General features: G+C 41.1%; 2 protein-coding genes across 2 annotated transcripts; both read left to right on the forward strand.

Annotated features, from left to right (window-relative positions):
- Positions 1-669: 669 nt before the first annotated feature.
- Positions 670-9,955, forward strand: psmb10 (proteasome 20S subunit beta 10). The gene is made up of 8 exons (XM_079656760.1): positions 670-861; positions 2,171-2,264; positions 4,295-4,392; positions 6,277-6,417; positions 6,800-6,915; positions 7,985-8,043; positions 8,500-8,651; positions 9,751-9,955. Exons 1-8 carry the CDS (start codon positions 797-799, stop codon positions 9,860-9,862), a joined length of 837 nt encoding a protein of 278 aa, XP_079512886.1. The 5' UTR covers positions 670-796; the 3' UTR covers positions 9,863-9,955.
- A 454-nt stretch (positions 9,956-10,409) lies between these two features.
- cenpa (histone H3-like centromeric protein A) lies at positions 10,410-20,269 on the forward strand. Its single transcript, XM_079659874.1, has 5 exons — positions 10,410-10,557; positions 12,807-12,972; positions 15,813-15,934; positions 16,752-16,826; positions 19,761-20,269. The coding sequence occupies exons 2-5, from the start codon at positions 12,849-12,851 to the stop codon at positions 19,887-19,889; spliced, it is 450 nt and encodes a 149-aa protein (XP_079516000.1). The 5' UTR covers positions 10,410-10,557; positions 12,807-12,848; the 3' UTR covers positions 19,890-20,269.
- Positions 20,270-20,708: the final 439 nt, after the last annotated feature.

The following is a 20,708-nucleotide window of genomic DNA, read 5'->3' on the forward strand; positions in this document are numbered from 1 at the left end:
CCTCCAGGAACCACGTTGAGTCCCTTATTGTTTCACCGTGACAGTTTTTAATGTAACACTATGATGTGGGGCAATTTTTCATACACTGCAAGAAAGATCAGTACATATTTTAAGCAGTTGTATTGTGTCATTAGTTTATTGTATTAGCGAGTGACTTACAGGCTATTCATTCAGAAAAAGAGTTAACTCACATCCAAGTTATTTCATAAATGATGCCAAAGTTAAAATTAAGTTATTAGAGTTAGAGGCAGAGACCCTTCCTTTACTCCTCACCGGAGAGATTTGATCCAGGAGTAGAAACAAATTCAACTTGGATAAAAAGTGAAGTGTCAACAAACTTTATCTCTGTTGTTCTTGACGAAACAAATCTTATTTTAAACTCAATATGAGAACAAATGTCAACACACATCTACAGTAATTCCATAAACGTTGCCAAAGTTAAGATGACGTTATTACAGTTAGAGGCAGAGACCCCTCCTTTACTCCTAACCTGAGAGATTTGATCCAGGAGAAAAAAATTAAAGTTGAACTGGGAGAAAAGTGAAGTGTCAACAAAACACATCTCTGTTCATCCTATTTCAAACTCAAAATGCGAACAAATGGCTGATGAGTGTTGATATTTTTTGATAGGAGTGTGGATATGTTTTACAGTGGAGAGCAGGAAGGCTTGGCTTGTGGTAAAGAAGTGAAAGTAAAAGTAAAAACCTGAGAAGTGCTGACACTCCGCTTGACTTCTGAGGGCTTTAGTTGAAGGTTTTGATCCCCGTGTTCACCCTCAGCTCTGCTCTCTGAGAACATGCTGCACACCGCGAAGCCCTGTGAGATTCAGACTGGAGGATTCTGCTTCGAGAACACCCGCAGGTAAACCAACAGCTATTGTCCCTTTGTTACTGTCACTGCTAAAATGGTGGAGGGAATACTGAGTGACTCCAATCTGCCATGACGATATCTGTGCACATGTAGCTCTGCCTTTACCCTCTCTATACCCAGAGGTGGGAAGTAGTGGAGTACAAATACTTTGTTACTGTACTTAAGTAAATGTTTCTGGTATCAGTACTTTACTCCACTACTTATTTTTCTGACGACTTTTTACTTTTTTTTTAACACAAACACCTGTACTTTCTACTTCTTACATGTTGAACACAAATACCTGTACTTTCTACTTCTTACATGTTGAACTCAAATACCTGTACTTTCTACTTCTTACATGTTGAACTCAAATACCTGTACTTTCTACTTCTTACATGTTGAACACAAATACCTGTACTTTCTACTTCTTACATGTTGAACACAAATACCTGTACTTTCTACTTCTTACATGTTGAACTCAAATACCTGTACTTTCTACTTCTTACATGTTGAACACAAATACCTGTACTTTCTACTTCTTACATGTTGAACCCAAATACCTGTACTTTCTACTTCTTACATGTTGAACACAAATACCTGTACTTTCTACTTCTTACATGTTGAACACAAATACCTGTACTTTCTACTTCTTACATGTTGAACTCAAATACCTGTACTTTCTACTTCTTACATGTTGAACTCAAATACCTGTACTTTCTACTTCTTACATGTTGAACTCAAATACCTGTACTTTCTACTTCTTACATGTTGAACTCAAATACCTGTACTTTCTACTTCTTACATGTTGAACTCAAATACCTGTACTTTCTACTTCTCTCATTTCCCAAACAGGCTGGTTCCTTTAGTCTGAATGTGTGTTTGGTGGCGTGATCATTATTATTTAGAGTCATTGCGTGCCTATTGATTTGAACACGATCCGTGTATCCATCATTTCCTGGTCTTCTCTAAAGAAGAGGGACCAATGGAAACGTTGTCATGTTGCCGTTGGTCACCATGGAAACATTCATTAGCTAACAATAACATTATTGTTCTATTAATATAAAGGGAGGTCAGGTACTCTTTAAAACAGCCGCTAGTTATGGGTACTTTTTACTGAAGTACATTTCAAAGCCTCTTTACTTTGACTTGAGGAAAGAAGTTTAGTCAGTACTTCTACTTTTACCAGAGTATTTTTAAACACGAGTATCTGTACTTCTACTTGAGGAAAGGATGTGTGTACTTTTGCCATCTCTGTCTATACCTCTATATCACTGGTACACTGAAGGAGTTGATAGGAGTCTGTCTCATTCATGTTTTCCAGGAATGCAGTTCTGGAGTCCAGCTTGTCAGAGTCCGGATACAAAGCTCCAGGGGCCAGAAAGACCGGGACCACCATAGCTGGGATAATTTTCAAGGTGAGGGTCTGCATTCAGTGTGGACCGGAAACTGCCACCACAACCTACATTATGGTATTTTTGGAAATATGCCCTGATGACTTTGCTGTAGGGGAAACTGGGGAGGGTTGCAACACTTCTTCGTCTACTTGTTACCCATGCCATTTTAAAGATGATTTATGAATATCCTTCACGATATTTATTAAAATGGACGAAGACAGATGTAATATTATATTTCATTCAGCTAACACTATAAGGAAACGACAGTAAGTGCAATCAACCATGAAGATACAAACTCAAGGAAACAGGAATCCTGCAGGTACATTGGCTTGTGCTGCATACAGGAAAGAGATTTTTTGTATAGGCCATCAGGAATACTTTCAACATATTAAAAATAAATGTTTCCTCATTACATTTTTCACCTGAAACAATTCTTCAGATGGGGATGAAGCAAGTATCTCTGACTTTACCTGTAAGAAACTAACACTCAACACATTTATTTTAGAAGTTGCTGCTCCTGGTCGCTCTGTACGTCGGCAGCACAAAGCAAAAATGTGAAACCTTGCCAAGTATATTAGGGCTGCACGATTTGGGGAAATAATCTAATTGCGATTTTTCTGACAGATATTGCGATTCAATTTGCGATATTTGTTTTTAAGCGACCCAACGGAAATTTATTGTAAAATGCGGCCATATCTCCGGCTAGGAAGGTCGTATCAACGTGCTCCCGTCTCTAGCACCCCCGCAGCCCGAGCTACGAGTGAAAGAACTAAACTTACATGAAACTTCCGTTGGGTTGCTTTAAAGTCAAGCTTCAGTTTCAGACTCCCCCTGTAATAGAAACATGTGATGGAGCATTACTAACCTGACTCAGATGGTTCACCAAATCATCTAGGAACGCTCCATTGGAAGCCATTTGGAAAAGTATTTCAAAAATACTTGGCAGGTGATTGGATCAATCTGTCTATCACCTTCTATCATGGGCCACTTCTGGTTGGTTAACAATGACTGGTACATGTGGAGCACAGCACTTCTGATTGGTTAACAATGACTGGTACATGTGGAGCACAGCACTTCTGATTGGTGTGGAGGACTGACACACAAGAAGAACGATTTTTTTATTTAAAAACAAAAACAAAAAAGAATCGCAGGCTTTGCGATTTGATAATTGCATCATTTCAAATCGCGATTTCAATTTAAAATCGATTAATCGTTCAGCCCTAAAGTATATTAATCTTATATCTAGTCAGAATATATGTTTACACTTGATATAAGACCTCATAACTTAAGTCCTTTTTTTAGACAAGGCATCTTAAGCTCTCTTAAAAACATCTTATTTTATAGGAAAATCCACAACTAACATCAGAAAACGTCTAAGCGTTTCTGCCTTTTTTTTATAACAACTTCCCTAATTCTGTTACAATAATTAAATATAGTTCGAAATAAGTTTTCCCAGCTAATTATAAGATCTGATTTATCTAACTGAAGCTATTTTGGACTTCTATTGGCAGATTTGTTCACTTATTACAAGCTGTTAGAAAAATCTCACTCGACACCGGCTTGAGCTTGAACCTCAGGATCCATGTATCTGTGATCCTCTCCAGAATGGAAGTAGTCATCACATACAGAGCATCAACTAGTTCCTGAACAGTGTCCTTCACATGCTGATATCCAAGAGAGGGAGTTCCACAGTCACAAGATGGAGGAATAGAAAGCAGTATTCAATGTTTACTTCAGATTAGCTCCACGTCAGAAATGATCATGCTTGTCACATGTCTCTCTCCATAGAGGCTGAATCATCATGTTAATCACATAGCTATCATATGCCTCAAACAGTCCTGATGCTCTTCTAGGTAATCACACATCCTGTCATGTTCACAGCTACAGTTGGGATACCTTTGATATCATGTGGACTCTGATGTTGGAAGAGGACATTCAGAATTTTCCGAACACAAACACACCTTGTTTTTATTATATTTGTACCTGTTTTTGGAGCAGCATTGTTCACTCTTGATATGAGGTGTGCTGACTCTCTCTCTCCTCTCTCTCAGGATGGAGTGATCCTGGGAGCTGACACCCGGGCTACAGACGACATGGTGGTGGCAGATAAAAACTGCATGAAGATCCACTTCATCGCTCCCAACATCTAGTGAGTAGAGCCACCGTTTACTGAGACAACACACAGGCCAGTTCTACCCTAACCAGAGAGGGCAAAAGTACACACATCCTTTACTCAAGTAGAAGTACAGATACTCGTGTTTAAAAATACTCTGGTGAAAGTAGAAGTACTGACTAAACTTCTTTACTCAAGTCAAAGTAAAGAGGCTTTGAAATGTACTTCAGTAAAAAGTACCCATAACTAGCAGCTGTTTTAAAGAGTACCTGACCTCCCTTTATATTAATAGAACAATAATGTCATTGTTAGCTAATGAATGTTTCCATGCTGAACAACGGCAACATGACAACGTTTCCATTGGTCCCTCTTCTTTAGAGAAGACCAGGAAATGATGGGTACACGGATCGTGTTCAAATCAATAGGCACGCAATGACTCTAAATAATAATGATCACGCCACCAAACACACATTCAGACTAAAGGAACCAGCCTGTTTGGAAAATGTGAGAAGTAGAAAGTTCAGGTATTTGTGTTCAACATGTAAGAAGTAGAAAGTACAGGTATTTGAGTTCAACATGTAAGAAGTAGAAAGTACAGGTATTTGTGTTCAACATGTAAGAAGTAGAAAGTACAGGTATTTGGGTTCAACATGTAAGAAGTAGAAAGTACAGGTATTTGTGTTCAACATGTAAGAAGTAGAAAGTACAGGTATTTGAGTTCAACATGTAAGAAGTAGAAAGTACAGGTATTTGGGTTCAACATGTAAGAAGTAGAAAGTACAGGTATTTGTGTTCAACATGTAAGAAGTAGAAAGTACAGGTATTTGGGTTCAACATGTAAGAAGTAGAAAGTACAGGTATTTGAGTTCAAAATGTAAGAAGTCAAAGTAAAAAGTTGTCAGAAAAATAAGTAGTGGAGTAAAGTACTGAAAAATGTACTTAAGTACAGTAAGTTAACAAAGTATTTGTACTCCACTACTTCCCACCTCTGACCCTAACCCAGCATCTCACAGTATTGCTTGCGCTATCATTTGACCTTTATTCCTTATACACTCCTCAAGGTGTTTGTATTACATACATTGACATCATACTGTGTTGTTCAATCTGTCTGACAGAGAACTCACTGCCTCATAGTTTCAGTTTCAGTTTCTCCTTCTCCATAACAATAAACATTTTGCACAACAGTAATTTATATACATCATATGTATATATCTGCTACTGTAATATGGGTCTTTTATAGAACAGTGTACCTTATCTGGAACATTTGATCTTGAGTATTCTTTGTTATTCATGTCCTTTCTACTAGTACATATGTATATATATACTTACAGGCTCTTCCTGTGCTTGTGTTTAAGAATCCATGAGAAAGACAAACTCAATCGGGCCACATCAGCATTATGGTTGCACTCAAAGGGCCGGTTGTAACTTTAAGATTATATGAATATACATATAAAGATATATAATAAATATAACATAATGTATTATATTAGATCGTTGCCTCTGCATTGGATTATTATCAGATAGAGTAATAACTTCATAAATAACTACGTCTGAAAGCAGAAGTCTAGGGAAAATAATTGCAAGTCTCTTCAGTGCACATGTCACAAAATGAGATGCATTGTGGGACATGTAGTTTATGGGCAACGTGCTTCTGTTAAGCGGCGTGTAATCGTATAATAAAAATATTTTATTCTTTGCAAGCTCTTGCGGGCCACATACAATGAAGTCCTTGAGTTTGGAAACCCCTGCGTTAAGTGAATTGTAGTCAGGTTACTCGTGTAAAAGGATTATTAAAAAAATAGTTTTAGAGGGTGGAGGGTTTGCCCATTTATTGAGGTAATACCTGACTTGTCAGAGTTTGGTTCTGAAGTTATCTGCAGCAGTAGAAAGCGCTTTAAGAAGCTGTCCCCTGTCCTTCAGCTGCTGTGGAGCCGGCGTCGCTGCAGACGCTGACGTCACCACGCAGATCATGTCTTCCAACGTGGAGCTGCACATGCTCAACACCGGGCGACCTGCACTCGTCACCATGGTGACCCGGCAGCTGAAACAGATGCTGTTCAGGTGAGCAGACAGAGTTACACACGACATCTATTGCACGTCTGTCCGTCCTGGGAGAGGGATCCCTCCTCTGTTGCTCTCCTCGAGGTTTCTTCCATTTCTTAACTGTGAGGTTTCTTTCGAAGTTTACTTGCCCGATGTGAGGGTCTAAGGACAGAGGGTGTCGTATTGATATTCTGTACAAACTGTGAAGTCCACTGAGACAAATGTAACGTGTGTGATATTGGGCTATATAAATAAACACTGTTTGATTGATTGACGTATTTCACTTTGAAACAGCCTGATTGTCTCTTCAGTCTCTTACTGTATTGATATCCATGCATGTGCAGGCGGACGCGTTCCTCCCAGAGAAAGCATGCTGTACTGATGTCTGGTTGTTTCTCAGGTACCAGGGTCAAATCGGTGCCTCTCTGATCGTTGGAGGTGTGGATGTGACGGGACCTCAGCTGTACAGCGTTTACCCCCACGGCTCCTACGACAAACTGCCTTTCCTCACCATGGGTAAGAGTCCCCTGCCCTGTATACTCTGTGTGTGCTGACAGGAGGTGGGAGGTAGTGGAGTACAAATACTTCGTTCCTGTACTTAAGTACATTGTTCCGGTATGAGTACTTTACTCCACTACTTATTTTTCTGACGACTTTTTACTTTGACTTCTTACATTTTGAACACAAATACCTGTACTTTCTACTTCTTACATGTTGAACTCAAATACCTGTACTTTCTACTTCTTACATGTTGAACACAAATACCTGTACTTTCTACTTCTTACATGTTGAACACAAATACCTGTACTTTCTACTTCTTACATGTTGAACACAAATACCTGTACTTTCTACTTCTTACATGTTGAACACAAATACCTGTACTTTCTACTTCTTACATGTTGAACACAAATACCTGTACTTTCTACTTCTCACATGTTGAACTCAAATACCTGTACTTTCTACTTCTCACATGTTGAACACAAAAACCTGTACTTTCTACTTCTCACATGTTGAACTCAAATACCTGTACTTTCTACTTCTTACATGTTGAACTCAAATACCTGTACTTTCTACTTCTTACATGTTGAACCCAAATACCTGTACTTTCTACTTCTCTCATTTTCCAAACAGGCTGGTTCCTTTAGTCTGAATGTGTGTTTGGTGGCGTGATCATTATTATTTAGAGTCATTGCGTGCCTATTGATTTGAACACGATCCGTGTATCCATCATTTCCTGGTCTTCTCTAAAGAAGAGGGACCAATGGAAACGTTGTCATGTTGCCGTTGGTCACCATGGAAACATTCATTAGCTAACAATGACATTATTGTTCTATTAATATAAAGGGAGGTCAGGTACTCTTTAAAACAGCTGCTAGTTATGGGTACTTTTTACTGAAGTACATTTCAAAGCCTCTTTACTTTGACTTGAGTGAAGAAGTTCAGTCAGTACTTCTACTTTCACCAGAGTATTTTTAAACACGAGTATCTGTACTTCTACTTGAGTAAAGGAAGTGTGTACTCTTACTATCTCTGGTGCTGACCAGGCTGGAAGGTGTAAAACAAACATGTTGGATTGTGTTTTCAGGATCTGGAGCTGCGGCTGCTGTCTCTGTGTTTGAGGACAGATTCAAACCCAACATGGAGGTGAGGCTGACTATAATCACTGAAGGCATGTTGTGCGTTGCAAATGATGTGATCATGGAGATGTATAGCTGTTGTATAAACATCTACCAACAAGGATACAACAACAAGTCAAGATGTCAGAATGGATAGACAGGTCTTCTCTGTGTTAGAGTTTTACTCCCTACAGGGTGTACTTTGAGGGTTTTGACTCTGCAGACCGTTTACATGCAGGAAAACCTTCATAACACACAAGGGGACGGGTGATAACCAGGAAAGCATGACATGGGACCTTTAAGTAATTAGGTCTTATATAAAGTGTAAAGACTTATTCTGACTAGACATTTGACAAATATACAAGATTTCACATTTTTACAGCGCAGAGGATTTTGCAAATGTTCAGTACCTACTAACTTGTATCCTCTTTTATAATTATGTCTCAATAGCTTTTTTATTCTCTTCCTGCTTCTCCCCGTTCAGCGAGAGGAGGCGAAGCAGCTCGTACGAGAAGCCATCACGGCGGGGATCTTCTGTGACCTGGGGTCAGGAAGCAACGTGGACCTGTGCATCATCACTGAGGCCGGAGTGGAGATGCTGCGAGGATACGACAAGCCATCCATGAAGGGCAAACGGTGAGCCGTCATGAAGGCTTTTCGACCTGTTTGGGTTCTCAATTTAATATTTGTACATATTTACGTTTATATATTCAGTTTAATATTTTATATTCCATCCCTCACATACTTAAGTATACATAATAACTTGCTTTATATTTAGTTTTTGCTATTGTTAATTTGTAAATTCAACATGTATATTTTCTACTTTCTTGTTTATTTCTAGTCTTTTTTAATTTGTATTGTACAATGCCATGTCTTTTATGCGTGTGGCGCAGTGGGTTGTGCGTAGGTGTTTGGATCAGGGTGTCACAGGTTCAAACCCCACTGCAGTCAGCATGTCGTTGTGTCCCTGAGACACTTCACCCCAAACTGCTCCTGTGGGGATTGCCCACAGTATTGAGTATGTAAGTCTCTTTGGATAAAAGCGTCTAACAAGTGACATGTAATGTAATGTAATGTTTTATGCTGCTTATCTTACCTTATTTGTTCCCACGGAAAAATAAACTCTTATTTTGATATTTTTTTATATTATCCAAAAGATGTTTTAAGACTCAATCAGCGTTTGTCTGTGCCGGTCCACGTGTCCAGGAACCTTTCAAAGTCTCTGACTAATGGGAGGAATTCCAGTTAAATTCCTCAAGATTCAAAGGTTTTAATATGCTCATAAGCTACATTGTACAAGAGGCCGAGATGGGTTTCCTCCGCAGGGTGGCTGGCGTCTCCCTTAGGGATAAGGTGAGAAGTTCAGTCATCCGAGAGGGACTCAGAGTTTAACTGCTCCTCCTTTGCGTCGAAAGGAGCCAGTTGAGGTGGTTAGGGCACCTAGTTAGGATGCCACCTGGGCGCCTCCCTAGGGAGGTGTTCCAGGCACGTCCAGCTGGGAGGAGACCGAGGGGTAGACCTAGAACCAGGTGGAGGGATTATATCTCTTCTCTGGCCTGGGAGCGCCTTGGGATCCTCCAGTCAGAGCTGGTTCATGAGGGGAAAGGAACGTTTGGGGCTCTCTGCTGGAACTGCTACCTCCTGGCTCCAGCACTGTTTGACCCTGCAGTTTTAACTTTACAGAGAACTTTAAGCAACACATAATAAGACTTTTTCTCCTTCTTGTCTTTTTCAGAGAGGGACAGTACAGATATAAGCCTGGCACCACGGCGGTCCTGACCAAAACTGTGACCCCCTTCCCTCTGGTCGTGGTCGACGAGTCTGTTCAGATCATGGACACTGAATAAAAATGCAATAAAACAAGTATCCTCGTGGACCAAAACCTTTTAAATATGTTGTAGCCTAATTCATCAATGTACTAAATAAAAAATATAATTTGGTGTGTTGAATGGATTTGGAATATGTTGCTTAGTATCTTTAAATTATCATTGTATGAAGTAGTTTTGCAATACATTATTTGTATATTAAATAAGCAAGACACATTTTTCTTCCTCTTAAAAAACACATACACACGACATCAATTGATCTGTTTTATGTAAAAATTATAAGAAAAAGAATGAATAACCAGTAGCAACTTTGAGCAGTCCATTATATGTTTTATAATCCTATTATAGGTCAAAATTATAGAATGTATAAATAGAGTATGGTCAAAACAGTCGGCCTGATGCGTGGGTCCGAATTACTTTGTAAAAGACTGGTCATCCAACTTTAAGATGCGCTTAATACAATATAGCTTCAGCCCAGTGTATACATACACCGTTACCGAACCAAACTCAATGCACTGTCAATCTTATCCCCGCCCATTTAGAGAGTGTAGATATAACTCACCAAGCGCTCCCAAATAGTTAACCCCGCCCACTTGTTGAACGCTGATTGGTGGATCCGGGGAAAACGAGTAGTTTGAATTTCAGTTGGTTGTTGATGTGCTGAATTTTCCGTTAAAGCGTTTTAGAAAACAGAATTCGTGGAAATTGCTAAACAGGTAAGTCTACAGTTACTTTATTGAGTAAGAAAATATATATCTATGTTTATTAAAGAGGCGTAAACGTAAACATGTAGGCCTACATACTATTTTCCCCATATTTAAAGGGAATTAAAGCGGTTTGCAGTTGACACAGCAATGTTATGCTAGTTGTTAGGTTAGCTCAGGGGTCTGCAACCTTTTTGATCAAAAGAGCCATGTTGCTCCTTTTTCCCAAACATTTTTTTGTCTGGAGCCGCAAAACATATTTCATAGCTTGATAGCTAATAAAGTTGTATTTATTGTTATATCAGACAAAAACTACAGTTTTTTTTGCATTTATTACGCTATTTATTACATTATATAAAACTGTTAACCTCTAATAAGAAACAAAGAACTCCTATAAGGAGAATTAAAAATAATACAGAGGCCTACTTTAAAATAAATTAAACACAGCACTTGGGGAGTCCTCTGCACATTTGGTAAAGGTAAAAGGTAAAAAAATATTATTAAAATGGGCCACTTTGAAATAAATAAAACCTATAGCTGCACCCTAAAAAGAGTTAAAGGTAGGGTCGGTAAGAATGGAGAAACCAGCTCGAGTGCGCTAGAATTTGAAAGTACACAGCCGGAAAAAATCTGCCTCTTCCTTCAGATTTCCTTACAGAGCCCCTCCTCCAAATATACCACGGCCTGAAGTGAGCTATTACTTTTATAAAACGGTTACCAAGTGTGGCAATATGAAAGAAGAATACACACTCTAATTGAAATAGTTTTTATTAGTAAATAATGATGTTCAAAATAAAATAGTCCCTCCGTTGCCTTCTGCACAAAACATAGTGCAAGGTGGTTGCTATGCAACAACACTAACAGCAAGCGAACATATTAGACAGAGAGCGTTGATCCATTATTTGGCTGTTTATTTACATTAATGTGTATGTTGCTGTTTATTGTGCATCCACTGAAAAACTGTCCAGCATCAGTAGCATGGCTTACGTGGTCACTTGTATAGGTTGAGGTTGTTCGAGGCTGTTGCTTGGCGGGGCGAGAATATTGCTCCACTTTCTCCCGTCCCCGAGATTGGGCTTCCAGTAGCTCTGGAGAGAGCTTCGCACCTGTGGCCACTAACGGTCATAATTTCTCTGCTTTGTTTCAAGACCCGCATCAGAAAGCTTTTGAATGGTGGTACTTTTCCAGTTGGTCTACCTGCTCTTCACGTAGCTCTGCATGTCGTAGTTTAGGTGCTTTTTTTTCTGGAGATAGGCACTGCTCAATCCACTCCTCCATACTATAGTAAGACCCCCCCGGAGGTCGAAGTTAATCTTAAATGTTTCCATTTTATGCTTTGTAAGTTTGTTTCGTAACGGAAGAAATTTAAATATATTTATAAAACTGACAAGTCAAATCAAGCAATCTGATTGGTCGATAGCGTGTTTGCGGACCTCTTTGATTACAGATTTGAAAACATCGTTGCTTGCTTTAAAAGTAGCACAATTCATTATGTTAAACCTTCAAAAGTATCTAGATATCCCTGCCCTAATGCCAAAGGAACTGCACACTGAATATGTTTTGCCGTTTGATGTTTATGTCTGGACCGCTGTGTCAAAAAGGAGGGCTTCTGCCCCGTTACTTCTCCGCTGCTTTCTTGTTCCAGTACGAAAAACTGCTTGCTTTTCAACCCAAAGGTATACTGTTTTTCTCAGACGCGGAGGGATACTGACTTGTTGTGAAAAGTAACTTACAATTCTACCCGTGGTATACGCTCAGTATATCACGGCTAAGAACCAATCAGATTGCTTGATTTGACTTGTCCGTTTTATAAATTCCATTCTACTTTTAGAATTAGCTGAGGGCTGATTAAAAGTGGACCCAGGGCCACAGTTGGCCCCCAGGCCGTAGTTTGGACACCTCTGACCTAGAGTATCTTACTTATGTTGTGATCAGAGTCAGGGATTACCGTTAGATCTTGACAAAATATTGAAGAGAGACAAAACTATAGGGAAAATATATTTTGACAAGCTTGAGTCATCATTACAGTGTTTAATTGTAAAGTCTCGGGCCCTGTGCTATGGCTGATGGGACATTTGAACCCCCCATGGAGGAGAGACGTATGACTCAACAACACCTATATGAATAAAACCTGATCTAAGTCACTGTTATTGGAATTAGTTTAGGTATAACCAGCACATTGGAAGAATGATTGTATTAAAAGTATCCAGGTTGTATAAAGACTTGAAGGTTTGATTAATGAAGCATGTAATGTCCTACAGTCAGTCCTGATTCTTCTGGTCCTGGTCTCGGTGTTGAAGAAGATGCATCCCGAAACTTCAGTCAGCCGCCGGAAGGACAAAGTCCCCGTACGTCGCCCCGCCAGAGCGACCCCCGCTTCATCTCCCCGGTCCCCGAGGTTGAGTGGACCGCCAGTTGGAGCACCAGGTGAGAGAAGGTTGGCCGGGCTGATTAATAGTTATGATCCTGTCACTTAAAGGTCCCCTATCGTACTGTTTCTCATCAATATATCACAGGTCTCAGATATATACAGAACCTGTCTCTGATTGGCTGAACCACCAAACAGATCATTGCAGCATTACCCATAATCCCCTCTGTTTTAGCCCTGTTTCCAAAGTGCTGATTCTCTGTCTGTTACTTTAGATGAAAATAAGGAGCCCCTCCCCACGCCCCTCTGAGAGACATTTGGTTACAAAGAACTCAATGGTGCTCTCGGAGGAGATTCAGGTGATAAGGGGGGCTATGGCTAGAAAGGATCCGTCTTGTGTAAAACTCTCGCGGGAGTTTACAAGTCACGTAGCTGAATGTTTACGTTTGGCAGGCAGCTTTTCAGTTACGATCGTTAACATCAGTGGGCCACAGCAAATGATGGTGAGAAGCTAAACTATCTATTAATGATGTCAATGACAGGGAGTGTGATTGTTGAAATAGGGTGTTAGCGGTCTTGCTGTTCAAAGAACAATGACAACACTGTCGATCACCAACACTATGGTTTATTTTTTATTCACAGGCAAGTCAACGTTGTCGCAGTAAATGTGTTTCCGAGCCTCTCCGATTACAACGAGAGTTACAACAAGAACGTGACGTCATATTTACACAAGACGAATCCTTTCTAGCCTTAACCGATAAGGGGGGGGGGGGGTTACCTTGGTTGCTGATTGGCTAATGGTTACACAAGACAAAACATCGTTATGACATCATACAGTGGCCAAAATCTGATCAGCTCGTTTTCAGACAGGTTTTTATAGAAATGGATCAAAAAGAGAGAGAATCTTTGTTCCTGAAACTTTCAGAGTCTCTTTACACAGAGGGGACACATGTTGATGTAGAAGAGACATGAAGAAGAGGGGACACATGTTGATGTAGAAGAGACATGAAGAAGAGGGGACACATGTTGATGAAGAAGAGGGGACACATGTTGATGTAGAAGAGACATGAAGAAGAGGGGACACATGTTGATGTAGAAGAGACATGAAGAAGAGGGGACACATGTTGATGAAGAAGAGGGGACACATGTTGTTGTAGAGGAGACATGAAGAAGAGGGGACACATGTTGTTGTAGAGGAAACATGAAGAAGAGGGGACACATGTTGATGTAGAAGAGACATGGAGAAGAGGGGACACATGTTGATGTAGAAGAGACATGAAGAAGAGGGGACACATGTTGTTGTAGAAGAGACATGGAGAAGAGGGGACACATGTTGATGTAGAAGAGACATGAAGAAGAGGGGACACATGTTGATGTAGAAGAGACATGAAGAAGAGGGGACACATGTTGTTGTAGAAGAGACATGGAGAAGAGGGGACACATGTTGATGTAGAAGAGACATGAAGAAGAGGGGACACATGTTGTTGTAGAGGAGACATGAAGAAGAGGGGACACATGTTGTTGTAGAAGAGACACGAAGAAGAGGGGACACATGTTGATGTAGAGGAGACATGAAGAAGAGGGGACACATGTTGATGTAGAAGAGACATGAAGAAGAGGGGACACATGTTGATGTAGAAGAGACATGAAGAAGAGGGGACACATGTTGATGTAGAGGAGACATGAAGAAGAGGGGACACATGTTGATGTAGAAGAGACATGAAGAAGAGGGGACACATGTTGATGTAGAAGAGACATGAAGAAGAGGGGACACATGTTGATGTAGAAGAGACATGGAGAAGAGGGGACACATGTTGATGTAGAAGAGACATGAAGAAGAGGGGACACATGTTGATGTAGAAGACACATGAAGAAGAGGGGACACATGTTGATGTAGAAGAGACATTAAGAAGAGGGGACACATGTTGATGTAGAAGAGACATGGAGAAGAGGGGACACATGTTGATGTAGAAGAGACATAAAGAAGAGGGGACACATGTTGATGTAGAAGAGACATGAAGAAGAGGGGACACATGATGATGTAGAAGAGACATGAAGAAGAGGGGACACATGTTGATGTAGAAGAGACATGGAGAAGAGGGGACACATGTTGATGTAGAAGAGACATGGAGAAGAGGGGACACATGTTGATGTAGAAGAGACATGAAGAAGAGGGGACACATGTTGATGTAGAAGAGACATGGAGAAGTGGATTTTGTATAATATCAAATCAGTTTTATTTATATAGCACATTTTTAAACGATTTTTGGTGGAGCCAAAGTGATGTACATATAATAAAAATAGCCTACAGTAGAGACACTTTACAGCAAATACAACAGCACAGTTTGTACAGAATATCAGTATGACAATACGACACCCTCTGTCCTTAGACCCTCTGTCCTTAGACCCTATTTCCTTAGACCTTCACATCGTACAAGGAAACACTTCCAGAGAAAACCCTCAGTTTAAAGGGGAACATGGGAGAAACCTCAGGGAGAGCAACAGAGGAGGGATCCCTCTCCCAGGACGGACAGACGTGCAATAGATGCCGTGTGTAAATCAAAGAGATAATACATTTACAACAGGTAGACCAAATGTTAGGAAATGCATGTGTCTGTAATAAGAAGATGAATCCACGAGGATATCAACAATCCTGTGGGAGCCATCAGGGAAGTAGTATGATAGGTGACCTTTAAGGAAGTCCCTGCCTTTATCTAAACTAAACTCAAGTTAAAAAACACGGCAGGTTAGCTAAACAAGTATTTTAAAGCCTGCTCCATAAGCTCTTTTATCCAAGCTGTATGTAGATGTCCTGGTGTTCAAAAGGAGAGTTGTCATTAGCTAAGAGGAAAGTCCTGCCATCCCATACACACTGAAAGTCTCTGTATCTGTTTCCCAGCGAGGGCCCCAGTGTCTCCCAGGAAGAGAAGGTTTCGCCCAGGGACCCGAGCGTTAATGGAGATCCGCAAATACCAGAAGTCCTCCGACCTTCTGCTGAGGAAGGCTCCCTTCTCCCGCCTGGTGAGTGAACATCAGGAAACCATGGAGAGGAGAAGGTCTCTGTATTTAAGAGAAGATGACCTGGGGAACTGCTCTCTGTAGAAACACTTACGGCCCGTCCACACTACAGCTTCAAAAAAAGCTTGCCGGCGGGCGTGTCTGAAACTCAACCAACAACCAATCACATGAATCTCCCGCCCCTGACACACAAGCAGCGGTTTGATTGGCTAGAGCTTGTACTGGCATATGATTTGATTGGCAGACGCTTCCACCGAAAGCTTCAGAAGCTTCAGAAGTTGAACATTGCTCAACTTTTGCAGCCTGAAACGCCAGGAAAGCTCCGCTCTGCTACCCACAATTCAGTTCGGCGAAAAGCGAGGCAACGTGACGTCACCCCATTCAAAGTGAATGGGCAGACGCGTTGGAAACCGTTTTTGAAGCTGTAGTGTGGACGGGCCGTTACTTATGCCTTCTGCCATAACCCTTTTCAACAGCTCCCCTCAGCTGGCAGAGAACTCACTGCTTCATAGTTGAGTTTCTCCCTCCTGATTACAATTTGCAATTCTTCTGTATATTATATATACTATCATATGTATACAGTATATTATGAGCCTATATTCCTGCTATTGAAGTTTTTTTGACCTTTTTTAAGAACATTTAACAGATGTATTTATTAAGCTAGTTATTAGTAGTAGTATGTATGACTGTAAATGTAAGATGTATGGAGCTGAAATGCTGCCCCCCGTTTGTTTTGGAGCAGATGTGTTCTGAATCCCATGACCTCCTGAGACCGGTGTGACCGCAGCCTCGTTTGTTACATCTCAGTTCCTTGTTTCAGGTCCGTGAGGTGTGCCAGACTTTCTCCGGGGAGTCCTTGAGGTGGCAGGTCTACGCTCTGCTGGCTTTGCAGGAGGTAAGCCGGTTCCTCCACCTCCAAGCTAACGTCCTTATTCAGTGTTTCCCCTAGGATGGAGTCATAGCAGCGGTGCTAAGGCACGTGGGCCCAGCATAGTGACATTTTTTAGTGTGAAGTGCGCCCCGCCAATTTGTTTCTATGTGTCTGCCAGCAAAAGAAAGGCTATTGAGGCCTAGTACCAGGGCCGGTTCTAGACAATTTGCTGCCCGAGGCGAGATTTTATAAAGAATAAATGAAAAATCTCTACAAAAGACAAACACACTACAAAAACTGAAACTTATTGACATAGGTAATAGACGTCAAAATGGATTCAAATGTATTCAGTATTGTATGAACATGTTTGAATTGGGGGGTGGACGTCACATCCTCTAGGGGGAGTATTTCAAAGTGCACCAGATTGAACATTTTACAGTAAAATGCTTCAATCTGGTGCACTTTGAGCACACAATTACTAGAGACCTGATCTAGGGGGTACAACTCTAAAACGCCCATATGAAAAAGATCGGTTTACATTTTAATAACCAAATAAGTATGTGAACATAACCAATAACCTACCATAGCCAATAACAAATAAATGTAGCTTATTTTATTTTTGTTGTTCATTTATATCTTATTTTACCTAGTTAACATTTATTTATTCATGCATATTTGTGTATCTCTCCAACTTTAAACAATATTTTTGTTTTACTGTCCTATAGTATACATTGGAATGATTTCAAACCAGTTTTTATTTATCCTAATAATTATAAAGAAGTGCCTTGGAAATATGTGTTTACATAATTTGTGGTCAAAACGTTTGAGACCCACTGAGATAACTTAGACTAAAGTGAACTATCTAAGCCCTCAGTCCTTTACCTCACTGAGCTTCTCAGTCTGACAGGAGAGCTCTCCTCCACCCTGGTTGTAGAAACATCTACTTCTTAAATCTGGTACCGGTGCGCCCTCTCTCTCTCTCTCCCTCGCTCTCTCTCTCCCTCGCACTTTGGCTGTGAGCTGCGGGCGCCAGATAAGCCAACATCCCCCACTTTCATCACTTACAGTGCCCATCGTACAGGGCAAATGGAAAGTGTAACCGGGGTGAAAAGGGTGTTGCATTTACTTAATTATGAATGTTGTTCTACCTTCCGCCATTTGAAATTACTCCGACTGTTTCTCTCCTCTTGTCTCGTCTCTGTGTGTTTGAATCTATCGTGCTGACTGCACTGATTTGATTGGCTGAGTAGCGTCACCTCCTTAAAACATTAAACAATAACTTTTTTAAACCTTTTTATTTTTATGTTTTAAACATATTGTATACAAATCCCCCACTACTTGGACTATTCCTTGCACCCCTCTAGAATAAGCCCGAATGGTCTCAACCATATTGCATCAGTAACATCTAGCTGCAGCACGACCCGTATATTTCCGCACGCCGTGTTCTCAAGACATTTTTTTTTTTAACATTTTCAACATGGTGGATAAATCCTTATATGCTCCCGGCAACACACTGAACGTCAACTTTGCCTCCTTATTACACTCACCCCTACTTTAGTGGGAACAATGAGTCTGCGTCTTTGATGCACACAGGAATAAACGCAGATCATACTCTGGCTGCAGCCTTTACCGGTACTTGCTTTTGATCAAAGTCAATACGGAAAACCTGCACTCACACAGGTAGGTGGAGGTGAAGGGAATGAGCACTTTTACAGCCTTTTTGGCGAGGTGGGGGAACTCGGTCTCCACAGACAGCCACAAGTGGGCAAGCGTCACTTTACTCGTCTTTTTCTCGTTCTTTTGTGTCTCACGCTGCGCCTCCCCTGAAGCTCTCTGGCGCCCCCCAGGGGAGGCGCGCCTCACACTTTGAAAACCGCTGCTCTAGGAGGAGATTCAGGTGATAAGGTGGGGGGGGTTACCTTGGTTGCTGATTGGCTAATGGGTACACAAGACAAAACATCGTTATGACATCACAAAGTGGCCAAAATCTGATCAGCTCATTTTCAGACAGGTTTTTATAGAAATGGATCAAAAAGAGAGAGAATCTTTGTTCCTGAAACTTTCAGAGTCTCTTTCCACAGAGGGGACACATGTTGATGTAGAAGAGACATGAAGAAGAGGGGACACATGTTGATGTAGAAGAGACATGGAGAAGAGGGGACACATGTTGATGTAGAAGAGACATGAAGAAGAGGGGACACATGTTGATGTAGAAGAGAAATGGAGAAGAGGGGACACATGTTGATGTAGAAAAGACATGGAGAAGAGGGGACACATGTTGATGTAGAAGAGACATGAAGAAGAAGGGACACATGTTGATTTAGAAGAGACATGGAGAAGAGGGGACACGTGTTGATGTAGAAGAGACATGGAGAAGAGGGGACACGTGTTGATGTAGAAGAGACATGAAGAAGAGAGGACACATGTTGATGTAGAAGAGACATGGAGAAGAGGGGGGACATGTTGATGTAGAAGAGACATGGAGAAGAGGGGGGACATGTTGATGTAGAAGAGACATGAAGAAGAAGGGACACATGTTGATGTAGAAGAGACATGAAGAAGAGGGGACACATGTTGATGGAGAAGAGACATGGAGAAGAGGGGGGACATGTTGATGTAGAAGAGACATGGAGAAGAGGGGACACATGTTGATGTAGAAGAGACATGGAGAAGAGGGGACACATGTTGATGTAGAAGAGACATGAAGAAGAGGGGACACATGTTGATGTAGAAGAGACATGAAGAAGAGGGGACACATGTTGATGTAGAAGAGACATGAAGAAGTGGATTTTGCACAATGTGTGACCTTTAAATTGTTAAAGCATTTTGAGTTACACCTGATACATGAAACGTGTTATACAAATAAAGCTTATTATTATTATTATTATTATTATTATTAAACCAACAAGGTCATTTCTTCTAAATAACACCAGCTCCTTCTCCTCCTCCTCCTCCCAGGCTGCAGAGGCGTTTCTGGTCTTGTTGTTCTCGGATGCCAACCTGTGTGCCATCCACGCCAAGCGGGTCACCATCTTCCCCCGAGACATTCAGCTGGCCCGGAGGATCCGCGGGGTGGAAACCATGTGAGCACGAGAAGAGAAGGGACAGCACGGACAAGTTGGAAATGTTTCTGTGGCCTCGATTCTGCTTTTAATCTGTAGACCTGCTTTTAAATGTTTTTCAGATTTTCAGCTAGGTATTTGTCTCGGCATATCATCGCAGGTTTTAAGAATTCAAGACGTTCAAATTATGTTCCTGTGGGTTCACTCGAGTTACTTTAACAGATGGAAATCAGGAAATAAGAGTGAGAAAAGGATCCGTGTCCTGTAGCTGTGTTTTCATATATTACTGAATAAGCTACATATTAGATCTTTAGTGTTTTAATGATTGTGTTTTTGTCGATGTGTACAGATTGTTCTTCATTCCAATAAGCTTATTATGTTAATAAAAAGTACGCTTTTTCATTATTACGACCTACTTGCCGTCTTATTCTGCCTTAACACATTTGAACATTTTACTTTTGTGTAAGTGTGGGTTAACTTCCATAACTTGCTATTTATTAAGATCAATAGCACCAAAAATGGCCCAGTTCTGACCCCTGATGGATTAAACGTGTGGTTACATGCAGGGGTTAAATTGGGATTTGATATGTGGGGGGGCTCTGTTTGAAGGTGCGACGGGGGGTTAGACGCTCGTGAATTGTCAACGGGGGGCGGAGGTGTCGGCCCTCAGCGAACCAAGACGTCCGGCCGTTCTGTGATTCTCCAGAACACACAGTGACAGCTGGCCCACCAAAGGCAGCGACCCACCGGGATAAATCCAGACTCTCCCGATAGCCAATCCGTGCCTCCCCTGAATGCACGTCGCTGACACACACCGCTGCAGACTCTGCACAGAGGAGCAGCG

Source organism: Notothenia rossii, assembly GCF_949606895.1.
Source record: "Notothenia rossii genome assembly, chromosome: 11".
In the NCBI taxonomy this organism is placed as follows: Eukaryota; Metazoa; Chordata; class Actinopteri; order Perciformes; family Nototheniidae; genus Notothenia; species Notothenia rossii.

Excerpts from the sequence above, each read along its gene's own strand:
- psmb10 (XM_079656760.1), top strand. The coding sequence starts at position 797 with ATGCTGCACACCGCGAAGCCCTGTGAGATTCAGACTGGAGGATTCTGC. Across the intron at positions 862-2,170 it reads TGCTTCGAGAACACCCGCAG|GAATGCAGTTCTGGAGTCCA; the intron begins GTAAACCAACAG and ends CATGTTTTCCAG. Across the intron at positions 8,044-8,499 it reads GATTCAAACCCAACATGGAG|CGAGAGGAGGCGAAGCAGCT; the intron begins GTGAGGCTGACT and ends CTCCCCGTTCAG.
- cenpa (XM_079659874.1), top strand. The coding sequence starts at position 12,849 with ATGCATCCCGAAACTTCAGTCAGCCGCCGGAAGGACAAAGTCCCCGTA. Across the intron at positions 12,973-15,812 it reads ACCGCCAGTTGGAGCACCAG|CGAGGGCCCCAGTGTCTCCC; the intron begins GTGAGAGAAGGT and ends TCTGTTTCCCAG. Across the intron at positions 15,935-16,751 it reads AGGCTCCCTTCTCCCGCCTG|GTCCGTGAGGTGTGCCAGAC; the intron begins GTGAGTGAACAT and ends TCCTTGTTTCAG.